At 42.4% G+C, this 15,558-nt stretch overlaps 1 protein-coding gene across 1 annotated transcript; it reads left to right on the forward strand.

Annotated features, from left to right (window-relative positions):
• Positions 1-778: 778 nt before the first annotated feature.
• Positions 779-13,550, forward strand: LOC127184859 (cancer/testis antigen 55-like). The gene is made up of 5 exons (XM_051141280.1): positions 779-869; positions 4,320-4,501; positions 9,317-9,458; positions 12,528-12,640; positions 13,368-13,550. Exons 1-5 carry the CDS (start codon positions 779-781, stop codon positions 13,548-13,550), a joined length of 711 nt encoding a protein of 236 aa, XP_050997237.1.
• Positions 13,551-15,558: the final 2,008 nt, after the last annotated feature.

A 15,558-nucleotide genomic window follows, 5' to 3' on the forward strand; every position in this document is an offset into this window, starting at 1 on the left:
CAAACTTGTACCGGTGTACGCGGGGCTCCCTCGTCTTTCAGTTTAATCTATGTTATGACATCCCTGCCTGCTGGGTGGTGGTGGTGCATGCCTTTAATCAGCACTCAGGAAGCTGGGACCGAAAGATTGTCATGAGTTTGAGGCAGCCTAGGTTAGAATGAAATCCTGTCTCAAAAACACTGCAAAGCAAAAACCAAACAACAACAACAAAACCCCTACCAAACACACAAAACCCAAACATAAACATATATACGGGTGGGGGCTATATGACTGGACAAACCGTAAAGTTTGACCTTCCAACTTTCCGTAGGCTTTCTTCGTCGCCGTCGTCGTCATCCTCCTCCTCCTTGTTGTCGTTGTTGTCTCCTTTCTTCTTCTTCGTCTTTGTCTTCGTCTTCTCTTTGTTTTTGTTTTTTCAACACAGGGCTTCTCTGTGTAGCCTTAGCTTTCCCGGACCTCTTTGTAGGCTAGCCTCGAGCTCACAGAGATCCGCCTGCCTCTGCTTCCCAGAGTGCCCTGCTGGTCAACAGCTTTAGTAAACTACACTCCTATTGGCTGGTTGAGCAGCGACACGTATACGTGGCAGTCCTACCTCCGAGCAGGAACGCGTGCGCGTGGCAGTCTTGCCTCAGTTGGCGCCTCAGACTGAAGAGGCTGTACGGAGAACGCCGCTGCCGCGTGAGAGTTGCTGTGAAAAGGATTCTGAGAGACAGAGCACTAGATAGAAGGAAGCCTTCAGTCCCGGTACCAGTTGGTGCTCAAGTTTACTCAGACAGCTATGAATCGGTTACTTTCTAGACTTCGTGCCTTCTTTCGAAGAAAAATGGACCCAAAGGAAGAGACACAGCAGTGGCAGAGGCTTTTGGAAGGTAGTGCGCTTAATTCTTTCTCCAGAGAGATCTTCTTTTAGAGGTGTGTTCCGTCTCTGGGCTGGAGGCCGAGGAATTTAGAAATCGACCTGACGAGAGTAGCGCCATCTTATCGTAGTAGGTCATTTCTCGTTCCTTGCGGCGCGCCCTCCTATGCCACCAGCTGTATAGTTTTGCATGGATTCATTCTACAACTTCCTTTCCTGAAGGAATGACAAAAGCCAAAGAGATAATAATGACATATAAAGGCAAAATAGTGGGGACTACAGAGATGGCTCAGCAGTTAAGAGCACTTACTGTTCTGAGATGACCTGGGTTCAGTACCTAGCCCACACATTGTTGCTCATAACTGCCCATAACTCTAGTTCTTGGGGCACAGAATTCTTCTGCCCTCCAAGGGTACGTGGTGCAAAAATATGCACTCAGGCAGACACGCGCATGTGCATTCTCACACAATTTTTCTTTTAAAAAAATATTTTAAGTAAAAAAAAACACAATATGGCAAAAATACTAAAACAAAACAAAACAAAGAAAGCAGCGGGGAGGGGGTGGAGGGGGGAGCTATTGCATTTTATGCTTAGAACTGTTGGCAATTGATAGATACTAGGAGAGGGAGAACTAGTTTTCTCTAAGGATGCGACCACCCTCCAAGGCAGACACTAGACCCAAAAGTATTTCTGAGCAACAAAGAAAACAGGGAGAGACCACTAAGTTGGGTGACTAGGGAGGTGGGTGGATCTCCAAAGAACTGGAACAAGTAGGATAGGTCTGATTAGAATATATTGCATGAAAATCTCTTGTAATTATTTTTGTTTTGGGGGGGATTGTTTGTTTGGTTTGGTTGTTTGTTTCGGGATTAGGTTTCTGTGTAAAAGCTCTGGCTGTCCTGAAACTCACTCTGTAGACCAGGCTGACTTCGAACTCACAGAGATCCGCCTGTCTCTACCTCCGGAGTGCTGGAATCATAGGCGTGCAGCAGCATACCCGTCTTGTATGAAATTCTTAAAGAATTAATAAAATATTTTTTAAATGAAGAAGGCAAAGGTAGGAAATGAGAGAATGGGTGGAGGTGGCAAAGGGGAGTTATCCGTGTTCCATGTTTGCATTTATCTACATACTTTTTGGAACTTTAAAATTTTTTTGAGAGCCAGGCCTGGTGGCTCAGGACTTTAATCCTAGCACTTGGGAGGCAGAGGCAGGCAGGTCTCTGTGAGTTCAAGGCCAGCCTGGTCTAAAAACTGAGTCCAGAGCAGCCAGGGCTCTTGTTACACAGAGAGACCTTGTCTTAGAAAACCTAAACAAAGAAGTAAAATTTGAGACCAGGTCTCCCTGTGCAAGACAGGTTGCCATCAACGCACAAGTTTTTCTGTTTTAGTTTACCATAGGTTACAGGAAGAAGCCTTTTAGCATTTACAGTAATTGTTTACCGTAATTACTTTATCTCGGAAAATTATCTATTTGTGTGTGTGTGAGAGTGACTGCAGGTGTGCAGCAGCATATGTCAGGAGGTCAGAGGACAACTTTTAGGAGTAAGTTCTCTCCTACCATTTTGTGGGATCAGTGATCAAATTCAAGTTGTCAGGAGTTGGGGGACAAGTTCTTCTACCCAATGAACCATTTTTCCAGCCCACTGATTTTGTTCTTTCTTTCTTTCTTGTTTATTTTTTGAGAAAGAGGTTCTCTGCTGTCCTGGAACTCACTCTATAACCCAGGCTGGTCTTAAACTCACAGAGATCCACCTCCTTTGTTTCCTGGGGTGCTGGGATTAAAGGTGTGCACCACTACACCCATTTTGTTTCTTAACTATCTGTATCTATGGACCAACTTTCTTACTGTGATAAAATGCCTGAGACAAGTTAAAGGAAGAAAGGCTTTTTGTGGCTCATACTTTCGGAGTGTTCAGTCAGTGGTCACTTGACGGTGTTTCTGGGATCTGGCAGTTAAGATCAACCTATAACAGAAACCAAGCAAATGAATCATATCTCTGTGACTAGTAAGGAGATAGGAATCAAAGTTTACTGGTGGGGAAGATGTGGTGGCTCAGAACTGCTTCCTGACTCATGACAGTCAGGAAGGAGAAAAAAAGATCAGTTGCCTAACAAACCACTTCAAGTGCAAATTCACCAAGCTATACAAACTCATAAATAGATTACACAGCAGCCAGGCATGGTGGCACACGCCTGTCATCCCAGCACTCCAGATGCAGAGGCAGGAGGATCTCTGTGAATTTGAGGCCAGCTTGGCCTACAAAGAGAGTCTAGGAAAGCCAAGGCTACACAGAGAAACCCTGCCTCAAAAAACCAAACCAAACTAAAACAACAACAAACCAAAACCAAAATAAAGGTGGGCACGGTGGTATACACCTTTAATTTCAGCACAGGGGAGGCAGAGGCAGGTGGATCTCTGTGAATTCGAGGCCAGCTTGGTCTACAAAGAGAGTCTAGGACAGCCAAGGCTACACAGAGAAACCCTGTCTCGAAAAAAAATTAATTAAATAAAGTAGATTACTCAGCTAATGAGGTCAGAGTGTTCTTAAACCAAAGGCTTCGCTTCTGAACACTGCTACATTGGAAACCAAACTTTTAATAGATGACATTTAAGATCAACCTATAACAGAAGCCAGGCAAATGAATCATATGCCTGTGGCCAATAAGAAGATGGGAATCAGAGAAATCCTGTTTTGAAAAAACTAAAAAAAGAAAAAGAAAAATAAAAGATGGGAATCAAAGTTTACTCGCTCATTTTGTATCCCTAAACACACTCCCTGGAGTCTGCCACTGATTACCTGTACAATGGATTATGCGACTGGTTTGTATTTCATTCAGAAGAATCTAGTAAAGGGGTGCAGTGTGGCTGGGGAGAATAGTATCTGTGCTCTAACAAAAGAAGCTGTGGCATTACCATGTTCATGCTATAGCCAAGTCAGGTAGGCAAACAACGAAGACAGTGCACAGCTACTTTGTGGCTCAGCAGGATCCATACCTGGATTCCCACATTGAACAAAGGTGGTTGTTGTTGTTGTTGTTGTTGTTATTATTATTATTATTATTATTAGGGACAGGGTTTCTCTGTGTAGTCTTGGCTGTCTGGGACTCACTTTGTAGACCAGGCTGGCCTCGAACTCATAGCAATCCGCCTGCCTCTGCCTCCCGAGTGCTGGGATTAAAGGCGTGTGCCACCACTGCCGGGCTTCACATTGAACAAAGGAAAGAATCCACATACATGCTCATGCTCCTGCACACGCACACACCACACATGCACAAACAAACCCTCATACAACCAGGATTTAAAACTGGCTGAATCACTGCTCACTAACCTAATTTCTATGTTAAATCAAAATTACCTTACTTCTAGCCTTAGACGATTGTTTACGACAGCTTTCTCTGGGAGGACTCATTTGTAGTGTGTGTTTGCGCTTGCGAACAGTTTTTCTCTTTACTCATTTCTTAGATGATGCCACATTACAAAACAGACGGAGAGTTGTGCTGGAGTCCTGTGGTGACTGTGGCTGGATCAATGGGCACAGTCCCTTCAGTGCTGATGTCTGGACTGGCAACGAACCTCTGGAAGTTGAACGAAAAGTTCCTGCAGCTGTGGAAGAGCCTACTACTCATGGATCGAATGCAGCCACAGTAAGAGTTGTATATTTGGGGCACTTTCTTTGTTTCTGAGTTCTTCTGCCTTGGCATCTGTTCTATGTTGTTTGTCTATTTAGAAAAGTACAAAATGCATTATCTCTTCCTCAGTATTTAACAAAAGTTATTAGAGTTTATATTATCCTGTAACTTCCTCTTACAATGCAAATGATGTGCCTGTGGTACTTGTTGATTACTGGGTGAAGGGACATATATTTTCATCATTTCTTAAAAAATAGCTTTATTGAAGCTGGGCATGGTGGCACATGCCTTTAATCCCAGCACTCGGGAGGCAGAGGCAGGCGGATCACTGTGAGGTCGAGGCCAGCCTGGTCTACAAAGTGAGTCCAGGACAGCCAAGGCTACACAGAGAAACCCTGTCTCGAAAAACAACAACAACAACAACAAAATAGCTTTATTGAAGTATAATTTACTTACCATGGACTTCCTCAGTTTAAAGCCCTTTTAGATTTACAGAATCTGCATCTAGCACCCCAGCTCAGATACTTATCATTTTAATCTGTCTATGCAAATTAAGCTTATTATTAGTACTGTAATTACTGATGGTAATTACTGATGTAAATAAATGATGGTGTAATTGACATGATCAGGAGCAAGATGTGAGACTTCCTATTTGATAGGGTTAGCAAGAGTGGGAGTCTTGTCAATCTTTGAAATTTTTAGTTATCTAATAAGTGTAGAGCCAGCCAAACAGTGGTGGTTCAGGCCTGTAATACCAGCACTCAGGAGGCAGAGGTAGGCAGATCTCTGTGAGTTCAAGGCTAGCCTGGTTTACCGAGCTAGTTCCAGGATAGCCAGGGCTACACAGAGGAACCCTGTCTTGAAACACACACACACACACACACACACACACACACACACACACACACACACACACACAGACAGACAGAGAAAGGGAGAGAAAGAGAGAGGAGGGGAGGCAGCCAGGCTTCCTCATGTAGTCTGTCTGTCTGTCTGTTAATTTGAAGAAAGAGCACTGAGAGGCCAGAGGTCACAGTGGATCGTTCACATAGCTACTCAGCTGTGATAGACAGATGTAGGCCTGGTACCTTCTTTATGGATAAAGATGAATGAATAAATAACCATGAAATTGGTAGTGATAGCTGGAGATGGAGATTAAATAGATGGAGAAACTAGGGTTTTCAAGATTGGAAACATGAAAATGGATTTATATGAATCAAAGTTTCATTCATTTATTCTACCCAAAGCAAATTTAATTAATAACCCCCATAAATCAAGAACACCACAAATTTCAGCTACCCCCTTTGCCTATAGCTACATCTGGAGGACAAAATAAGCTACGGATTCTTTAAAACCTTCCAAAATGCCATCAACTTTCATCAGAGTAAAAAAGCACCAGGGGCATGACTCTCTCTGAAGTTGCTTGTTCACTTCGAAAGCCTGGAGAGCTGAGCCAGCACCCACTTGAAAGCTCACTGCAACAGCCTGACTTTTAATCCCACTCTGGAGCAGCAGAACCAGGACAGTTCCTGGGCCTTGCTGCCCAGCCAGGCTAGCCAGTTATGGCATTCTGGTTTGGTGACAGAGCCTTTCTCAAAAAATAAGATGGAGAGCAACTGAAGAAGATCCCAATGTAGGCCTCTGGCTTCTGCAAGTACAGGCATGAGCAGCTGTTAGTCACTGCTTTCTCCCAACACACACACAAATTTTATAAGGACAAATCAACCGACACTTCCTCCTTCTAGACGTCACATTTAAAAAATGAATTCAGTCACTCTTACTTGTCTTTTCCTGGGAACACAGGAACAAAAGTCCACTCACTCCAATCGGGCACCAAAGACAGACAGAAGAACTGGTTCTCCCCAAGTGGAACCTGGTTATGTAGTGATCTTACTGGAGTCTTATGGGGAGGCTTGCTTAGAGGACCACAGGTGACTCAAAGGCAGCTCTATCAACAAAAAGTATCCCCCAGCATTGGTAATGACTTGTGAAAGCTGCACGCCTGGACCTCTCTGAGGGCCTTTCAACTCAGAGCAAATAGCTACCGAAGAGTCATTTACACAGCACTCGGGAAGCAGAGGCAGGAGGATCCTTGTGAGTTCAAGGCCAGCCCAGTCTACAGAGTGAGTTCCAGGACAGCCAAGCCTATACAGAGAAACCCTGTCTCAAACAAACAAAGAAAGAAAGAAACAAATAAGCAGGAGTGATTTACTATAAGACTAGGTACAAAGGGGCAGAGGCGGGGGAGACTGGGATGAGTGGAAGGAGGCTGTGGTTGGGATGAACTGTATGAGAGAAGAATAAATAAAATATATAAATAAATAAGGACACTGAAAAAAAAAAGGAGTAATTTACAAAAACAACAGGATGTAGATGGAAAACTACTGAAGTTCTCTAAATAATCCAGACACAGACTGTCCTAAAGGATGAGTCATTTCAGGTACAAGTTCATGCAAGTTGCCTCAGTTGTTTTCCTAGTTTATTCCCCACCCCCAGGGAAATCAGCAGGAGGCAGGACGCATCCAGCCGTGCGTTCTGCAGCACAAGCTCTTGCCCCAGGAAGGAGAGAGCAGCTTCAGCTCTGGGTTAAGCCTGAGGCTAGGGGTTAGAGGGAGACAGATGAGTGAAGAGTAGAGCAGTGCTGGGTTTGTACAATGGCGTCTTCTTCCTCTTTCAGAGGACCTGGTAAGAAGAGCAAGGCAGCCATGTTTGCAAGCTAACAAAGGTCGCCCAGGGTTCCTTGTTGGCCCTGCATGGCTCACTGTTAATGGCCACAGCGCAGCCTCCTTGTTGGCCTCCCAACAGGACTGTTTCTTTTTCCTCTTCCCTTTAGCCATTCCCTACCAGGGCACCCTGGGGCTTCAAGAGCCACAGCAGATGTGAGAGTTGGACCTAAGCTAGGGTGGGGAACAATGACACCCAGGGCCACCAGATGGTTCTACCATGGGCCAGAAGCTATGGGACCTCTCCATAGAAACTTTTAAGCATGCGGTTCTGTTCCTGACAGCTGACCCTACATGTAGACAGGAAATTAAGTAGTGTCTTATTAGATTTATAAGTTGTATGGCCAACAGTGTGGGATGGAGCCCATAAATTACAGCACTTTCTGCTCATGGGATGCTGTATTCTCCTTTAAAAAGCTAAAGTAGACTGGCTTATTTGTGCTCCACTTGGTTATCTATTTATTGCACATGTGTGATACTACATTTTTCTTTAGAAGAGTATATAGGTAAACCACCTGGAACAGGGCCAGTGAAGAACGTTACAGACCACTACCCATCCAAAGCCAAATGTAAGGCCTTTAATTAGCTGACCACGGAGAACACGTTCATGCCGCAACAACGAACTTTTGACACCAAAGCTCAGGGGTACAGACTTTATAAAGGCCAAAACCCACAATGACCTCATTGTCGAGCATAGGTCAGGAGAACCTCATTGTATTAGGTTTGGATATGCATTCAGTAGTAATTTTGGTTATACATGGGCCATGGTCAGGGTCCTGGAAAGCCTGTAAAGTGTTGGCAAAGCAGATGTGACTGTTCAAGGAATTAGGGATGAAAATCACCTGAACAGACACAAAATGGAGTCAAGGTAAGATACAGGGCAAGGTGGTGGTATGTTGCTCATTTCATGAAAACATGGCCAATGATTATTGATTGTGTAGGGGGTGGATTTCTGAATGATGTGTAATTTGCTTGCTTTTTCATGTCTTTTTTACATTTTATAAGCTGAACTGTGTTTCAGGTTTTGTGTTTTTGTTTTTGCTTGGGTTTTGGGTTTGTTTGTTTAGTTGGTTGATTTTTCGAGACAGGGTTTCTTTGTGTATACTCTTGGCTGTCCTGGACTCCCTTTGTAGACCAGGCTGGCCTTGAACTCACAGAGATCTGTCTGCCTCTGTCTCCCAAGTGAAACTGTTATTTTTGTAATGAGAAAAACAAAACATAAGATATAGATGATTATAATTCCAAGAAATAAAAATTTAGATGCTTTTGGGAAGGGCGGACTTCGAGACAGGGTTTCTCTGTGTAGCCCTGGCTGTTCTGAGCTTGCTTTGTACACCAGGCTGGCCTTAAACTCAGAGATCTACCTGTATCTGCCTCCCGAGTCCTGAGATTAAAGGCATGCTCTACCATGCCTGGCTCAGTATTAGCTAGTTTTGTCTTTTACTCTCCTTTGATTTTTAATTACCAATAAGTAGAAACTGTAGATCTGATTTTTTGCATATAACACTAGCAGTACATGAAGTCTGGCAGACATGTAAATAAATAATGTTCTTAGAACACATTTGTTTGTTTGTTTGTTTTTGGTTTTTCGAGACAGGGTCTCTCTGTATTAGCCTTGGCTGTCCTGGACTCACTTTGTAGACCAGGCTGGCCTCGAACTCATAGAGATCTGCCTGCCTCTGCCTCCCGATTGCTGGTATTAAAGACATGCGCCACCATGCCCGGCCCAGAACACACTTTTTAAATTTATGATTGTACAACACCAAGCCTGAGCCCTCATATAAACTATGGACTTTGTAGAGAGACTTGACGCTGGCTTACCACCTGTAAGCAGTGTGGCATACCAATCCAAGATGCTAGATAGGAGACGCTAATCGTGGACTGGTGGGAGCACATGGCAACTCCCTGTCTTTTCTTCTCTACTCTCCTCATCTGCTCTAAAACTACAGTAAAATTGGTACTGAGCTCAAGTGCGTGTCAATTTATATCATTGTCTGTGACCACTATTTGACCTATTACTTGAGCAATGATTTTAGGGTTGATTTCATAATTTTTTGACTTTGATTTGTTTGAAGTAACAGTTTTATTTTGTTTGTTTGTTTTACAGGCAGATGTTTTCTGTGATGGCCATGGTGACGAACAATCAGAATCTCACATGAGAATTTTGCTTGATGGTATTTCTTCTCTAATGGGTGATAGTGACTACATTGGTCAGGATTTCTCCATCTATCTAGACATTGCTTGTAAAGGTACAGCTCATATTTTTAATTTTTGTTTGTTTGTTTTGGTTTTTTGAGACAGGGTTTCTCTGTGTAGCCTTGGCTGTCCTGGACTCCCTCTGTAGACCAGGCTGGCCTCGAACTTACAGCGATCCGCCTGCTTCTGCTTCCCAAGTGCTGGGATTACAACCCTGCACCACCGAGCCTGGCTTTACTTTTTACATTTAAAATTAGGTTTTAGCCATTTGAAATATTATCAGTTGGGCATAGGCATTGTCTTCAGGGTCAAATTTGGAACATGCTTATCTGATGGGAGGATTTTTGTATTAGAACTACTACTGCAAGATACTTGGATCTTCAGATGGATGGGACTCAGAGCCCTGTGCTTGCTAGGCAAGGGCTCCATCACTGAGCTACGTTCCCAGTCCTATACTTGGCTTTTTTTCAGCTGCATTTTGATATTTGAAGTGGACCATTGGGGTTTGAAAGCAATGTGAAACAAGGGACACAAAAATCTCGTACTGTAATTTGTTACATTTTCCTTTGGGTACCCTAATTGTGCAACTTTTGGTTTATATAGGTATCGAATTTCTATTCTAACACCATTACATGAATGAAAATATACTGTGTCATAATACCTCAAAATCTTTAAAATAAGGCTTGGAAATAGGCCCGTGTCTTTCTGTATATGTGTGCATTCAATGTTGAATTCTATTTGTATTTATCAGATGTAACAGTTCATTATTTTGTATCTAAAGCAATGGCATGTGCATTTAAGGAGACTGTTGAACTTTAATTTGGTTTAAGAGAGAGTTCATTACACCTTACTTCAAAAGAGCTCATTGTATAATTAGGAGAGACAGGCATGTGAATCCATTCAAATAGACCGATATGAAGAAACAGTGGGCAAAGCACCAACAAAGGCAGTGCTAGGGGAAATTAGCAAAGGCTGACTTTACACCCTGCCACTTTGTGCCTGTGCCTTTAATGATCAAGTTGGAGAACCAAGACAAAAAGAAAAACAACAGTGTGATACATGATGAAATGAAGATCTAATGAAATATAAACCAAATAAAATGTAGACTTGATATCTCTATTATTAAAGCTCCCCCTACGCCCAGCGTGTAGGTGTGCCTTGAGACAGGGACTTCCTATACTGCCTAGTTTTGTCTCAAACTGTTAAACATGCCATCTTCTTGCCTTGGCTTTCCAAATACCAGGCTGGACTTTGAATGATGAATGGAAGTAAGAAGAAATTATACCCACAGTAGTTTAACCAGGTGCCATTTAACTTGAATAAAACACTAACATTTGTGGCCAGGCTCAGTGGCACACAGTTGTAATCTTAGCACTCAGAGAGGCAGATGCAGGCAGATCTTTGTGAGTTCGAGGCCAGCCTGGTCTACAAAGAGAGTTCTAGGATAGTCAAGGCTACACAGAGAAACTGTCACAAACAAAACAAAACATCAACAACAACAAAAAAAGAGAGAGTGACATTTTCCCAAATCTGCTTTCTTGTTTACTTTTCTTGGATGTAAAAACTTGAACTTGAAGCCATGCCTGGTTGGGCACACCTGTAATCCCAGCAGAGGCAGGCAGATCTCTGTGAGTTCGAGGCCAGCCTGGTCTACAAAACGAGTCCAGGACAGCCAAGGCTACATACACAGAGAAACCCTGTCTTAAAAACAAAACACAAAAGAAAGCCATTGACCTACAGAAAGTTGAAAGGCCAAACTTTACAACTTGTCCAATCATATACAGCTGAAATCCAGTGCAATCTAAAATAGCCCATATATATATATATATATATATATATATATATATATATATGTATGTATGTATGTATGTATGTATGTATGTATGTATGTATGTATGTATGTTTGGGGTTTGGTTTGTTTTGTTTTCATTGTCATCTCAGAGGAAAGGGTCCCTGTGATTGCTAAATTCCAAAGACAACTTACTAGCTTGTCACTATGCCAACAGAGAGTCATCAACAACAGGAAGGATGCTAGAAATGTTTTGCTCAGAGTGGAAAGGACTTGGACATGTTTATAGTGCAAAGGATATGACTAAGGGTGCTGAAGAGAGCAGGAAGAAATCATGGAGTCAGGTCCCCGAGCTATAAATAGAGGATAGGACCCAAGGCATAGGTGGAGAGGTTTGCTTCTGTGAAGCAGAGTTAGTCATGGTAGCTGACTTTTCTAGGGTAAGAAAAACAGTATAAAAAACAAGGCATTGTTGATCCTTAGCACTACAAACAAGTCTTAGAGGCCCTATCCACTCATATATAAAATTGTCAGAAAAATGTGATTAAATGAATACTCCGAAATCAAGTGAGAAGGGCAAACTTTTCTTCATGATTAATTTTATTATCCATGTGTTTCTAGAAATCAAATCCAGGTTTGTGCACATGCTAACTAAGCTACATCTTCAATAATTTCTTTAAAGAGAGGCTAAAAGGAAGGAACCTGCCCTATACTGAGTAATGAATATGTTAGTTCCCTCCTGTTTATTGGACAGATATATTACTGCTCCATTCTGTTCCAGATACTCTTTTTTTCTTTTATCTTTTAAAAGTGTGTGTGTGTATGTGTGTGTGTGTCAGAGAGTTTTGCCTGCATGTATGTATATGGCTCTGCTTGTACAGCGCTGCCTACAAAGGCCCTCGAGCTGGAGTTACAGGGAGCCACAGCCCTCATGTGGGTGCTGGAACACTATGCCCACATGCTGTGCAAGGACAGTAAGTGCTTTTAACTGAAGACCCATCTCTCCAGCCCTTACCTTTTACGAAACTGTCTGTTTTTATTTACGTGTGCTTTTGTGTGAATGCATGCCACGTGAATGTGGGCACCTGCAGAGACCAGAGGAATGCACAGGTAAGCTGGAGGTGGCTGTGGGTACTGGGAGGTGAACCTGAGTCCATTGCAACAACAGGGACGTCTCTGCACCATCTCTCCATCCCTGGGGATTTCAATGTTCAAAATGTACTTTATGTGTAATGGAAACTGTGTCAGGGATGGCATCACAGTAAATGGTGAAAAGTCGTATGTCCCCAAATAAAGGCTCTCCTGATTTGATTTTCTTCCATGACTGTTACAGATTTTATACCTTATAATGGTGACCTGGTAGAAATTGAGTTTTCTGACCAGCAAGAGACACAGAGCAGAAGGGTCAGCTTGATAAAACCCCTGAGACACTGTCATGTAAATGAGGTTTGTGTGTGCTGTGTGTTTGTCCTTTGTTTCTGCTTATCTTTCATTTAGTGATATTTTTTGCTGCTCGGGATTATAGTACAAGGGCTAGGATACCTAAAACAAATGCTTTGTCAAAATAAGCTTCTTATTAAAAATACTATAATTCTGAAAGGAAATATGAGAATGATGTAATATATGCGATAAAAATGGAACTGTTTGTCTGGGAAGCATTAGAATGTTCCAAGAGCAACAAAATCAAGAAACAGTGAGCAACTTTCTTGGAATTGTTTAGAAAAATAAGTGGAGTGTCACTCAAACTCCCGAGTAACATACGGGTAGTAAACACTGAAAAAAATTTGGGTCGGGTTCATTTTGTACCGTCGGAAAAATGAAGGAATGTTTCTCTAACGAAACCAAGGAAGCACAGGGTGTTGTTGATAGTCAACAGTGCATTCCTTTTTCATTCTTTTCTTTTCAGGCATTTGGCCTTAAATAAAAGTTAACAGCCACTGTGGGTAATGTTTAGACCAAAATTCTCTCAGGAGAGACCTGGTGCTCATGCCTGGAGACTGCTTTCATAGCTGTGAGGTTGGATTTTGGCAGCGATTTATATATCGGGCACTAGGACGGGACTCTGTGGTGACATGGCCGAATGTCCTGGTTAGAGCCAGGGAGAAGAAGCGCAGGGCCTATGACTATGGATTGTGCTTTTTCTATACTCATTGCTGCCATCTTTTTATCACAGGTCTCTGTTACCAGAATAGATGGAAGAACTGGGGTTCTGGAAGACAGCATCTTTTTCACCTTGGATTCTCTTAAACTTCCTTCTGGATATGTGCCCCAACCAGCTGATGTTGTCAATGTGATTGCGGTGCAGAACATTCAGTTCAACTATTCCTGGAGGGCAGTTGCAATGACCCCAGTATAAATATTGTAGGAACCGAGCCTTTGTATTCCTTCTTCAGTGTTACTTTTACGGGAACTGAAGGACCCCGTTTAATGCAATACTTTGTGTTAGTAAGCCAAAATACATGTTAACTATGCTTTTTCTTGGGAACACAGTGGTACTTTTGTCAGAAGTACAGACTCACTTTAAGAATGTACCTGATCTAGTCATAGACATCCCCAAACTGGTTTTTGTCTATAGCAAAGAAACTGTGCTGAACATTAGGTTACGTTGTTTATTCTCCAAGGGCAGGAGTGGACTGTACACATGCTAGTGGCCTTGTTTGTCCCTTGAGCAATTTGCAGAGGGAGGCCAGCATGGGAATGTGTGTAATTTAAAGTCACACATACCTTCAACTCCGAGTCCTCCTGTGCTGTATACAATATTTACTTTCTCCATAATATTTTCCATTTCCTATGACCTACTCAATTTGTTAAATTTAGTATCTTTTATGTTATAATGCCAAAGTCATGCTTATAGGGTTTTTGTTTATCCATTAGTCTCGCAGCAGTGCCTGCTAGGTGGGGCAGACTGTATATTAGTAACTTCAATAAAGGTGTTGTCTGAGCAGCAGTACTGTTTACATGTGTTTCATTTGCCAGTCAGTCTCGCAGGATGAAATTGTTCTGTGTGCGATTAGCTCTTCACTTTGGTTTTGTTTTGTTTTGTTTTTAAACATTGTTCTATGGGGTGTGCATCAGCTTCCATGATCCCCTTTGTGGGAGAGGTGCTGCCTAGCTGTAGACAAGAATTGGAGTAAGTCCAAAATACCAGGAAGGAAGGGGGCATTGCTTACTCAAGCTGTAGACTGTCCCCATGAGATTCCTCGATTTTTCTCATCGGCAAGTAGCCAGCTGACTGCCCTATTGTGAAGCCTCAGTATCACTAGAAAGGAATGCTGAGTTCTAATTCTGTGTTAAGAGTTAGCATGTTGCATATGCCACTGGCCCTGGATAAATTTGATTATGAATTTGCCTTACATATCTAGTAGGCTCTCCCCATGGTCCTGTGGGGTTTATCTCACCTTATAATTAAGACCACAGAGCAGGGCCTGGTGGTGCACGCCTGTAATCCCAGCACTCTGGGAAGCAGAGGCAGGCAGACTGCTATAAGTTTAATACCGGCCTGGTCTACAAAGTGAGTTCTAGGACAGCCAGGCTTACTTACACAGAGAAACCCTGTCTCCAAAATACCAAAACCAAGTCAAACCAAGCAAACAAAAAACAACATAAGCGTGAACTGGTTCAATCTTTTTAAGTAAATACTTAATAGCTATGTGTTATCTATCAGATTGGGATCTAGGCATTGGAGTGAAATCAAAAGTACACATGTCTAGGTTTTAGTGGAACTTGGATCATGTCACTGTCTCCTATATTCCTGACCCTAGGAGCCATGGCATAGGAGAGAAAGGGCAAATAGAAGCTCTGGAAGCTCCAGGTCCCTGTGATTGTCATCATTCTTAAGGAACCCTCCATCTTGTGCAAATCACAGAGAAGTGATGTGGCCCCTGGCAGAGATTAAGTGTGGTCCAATGAATGGCCCTACATCCAGGAGTGTATGGGCAGCACAAATTGGAGCCAATTGGTACTTTAAAAACAGAGGTTATAAAGTTGTTGGGAGTATGGGTGTGGGGAGTGGATCTGAGAGGAGTTAGGGGAGTGGTGATGAATATGATCAAAATACATTATAGAAAACAATAACAATATTTTTAAAGTTTTATGTAGAAAATAGTCATACTACACTTCTCTGGTAGATTGAGTTTTGTTTCTTTATACAGTCTAGAAATTCGTGTATCCCATTTATTACATTAATGAATTTGGCCTTAAGCTATTCCTACCCAGGCACTTTTACCCATATCCTGAACCAGTATACTATACTACATAATGTGTGCCCCTTTGTTTAGCTACTCCCTAAATTGCTATTTTGGATGGTTTAGAGAGTTAAGAGACTGAATATTGACTACACAGGTAACAACTGGCCATTTACATGG

The sequence above is a fragment of the Acomys russatus genome, chromosome X, assembly GCF_903995435.1.
Source record: "Acomys russatus chromosome X, mAcoRus1.1, whole genome shotgun sequence".
Lineage (NCBI taxonomy): Eukaryota > Metazoa > Chordata > Mammalia > Rodentia > Muridae > Acomys > Acomys russatus.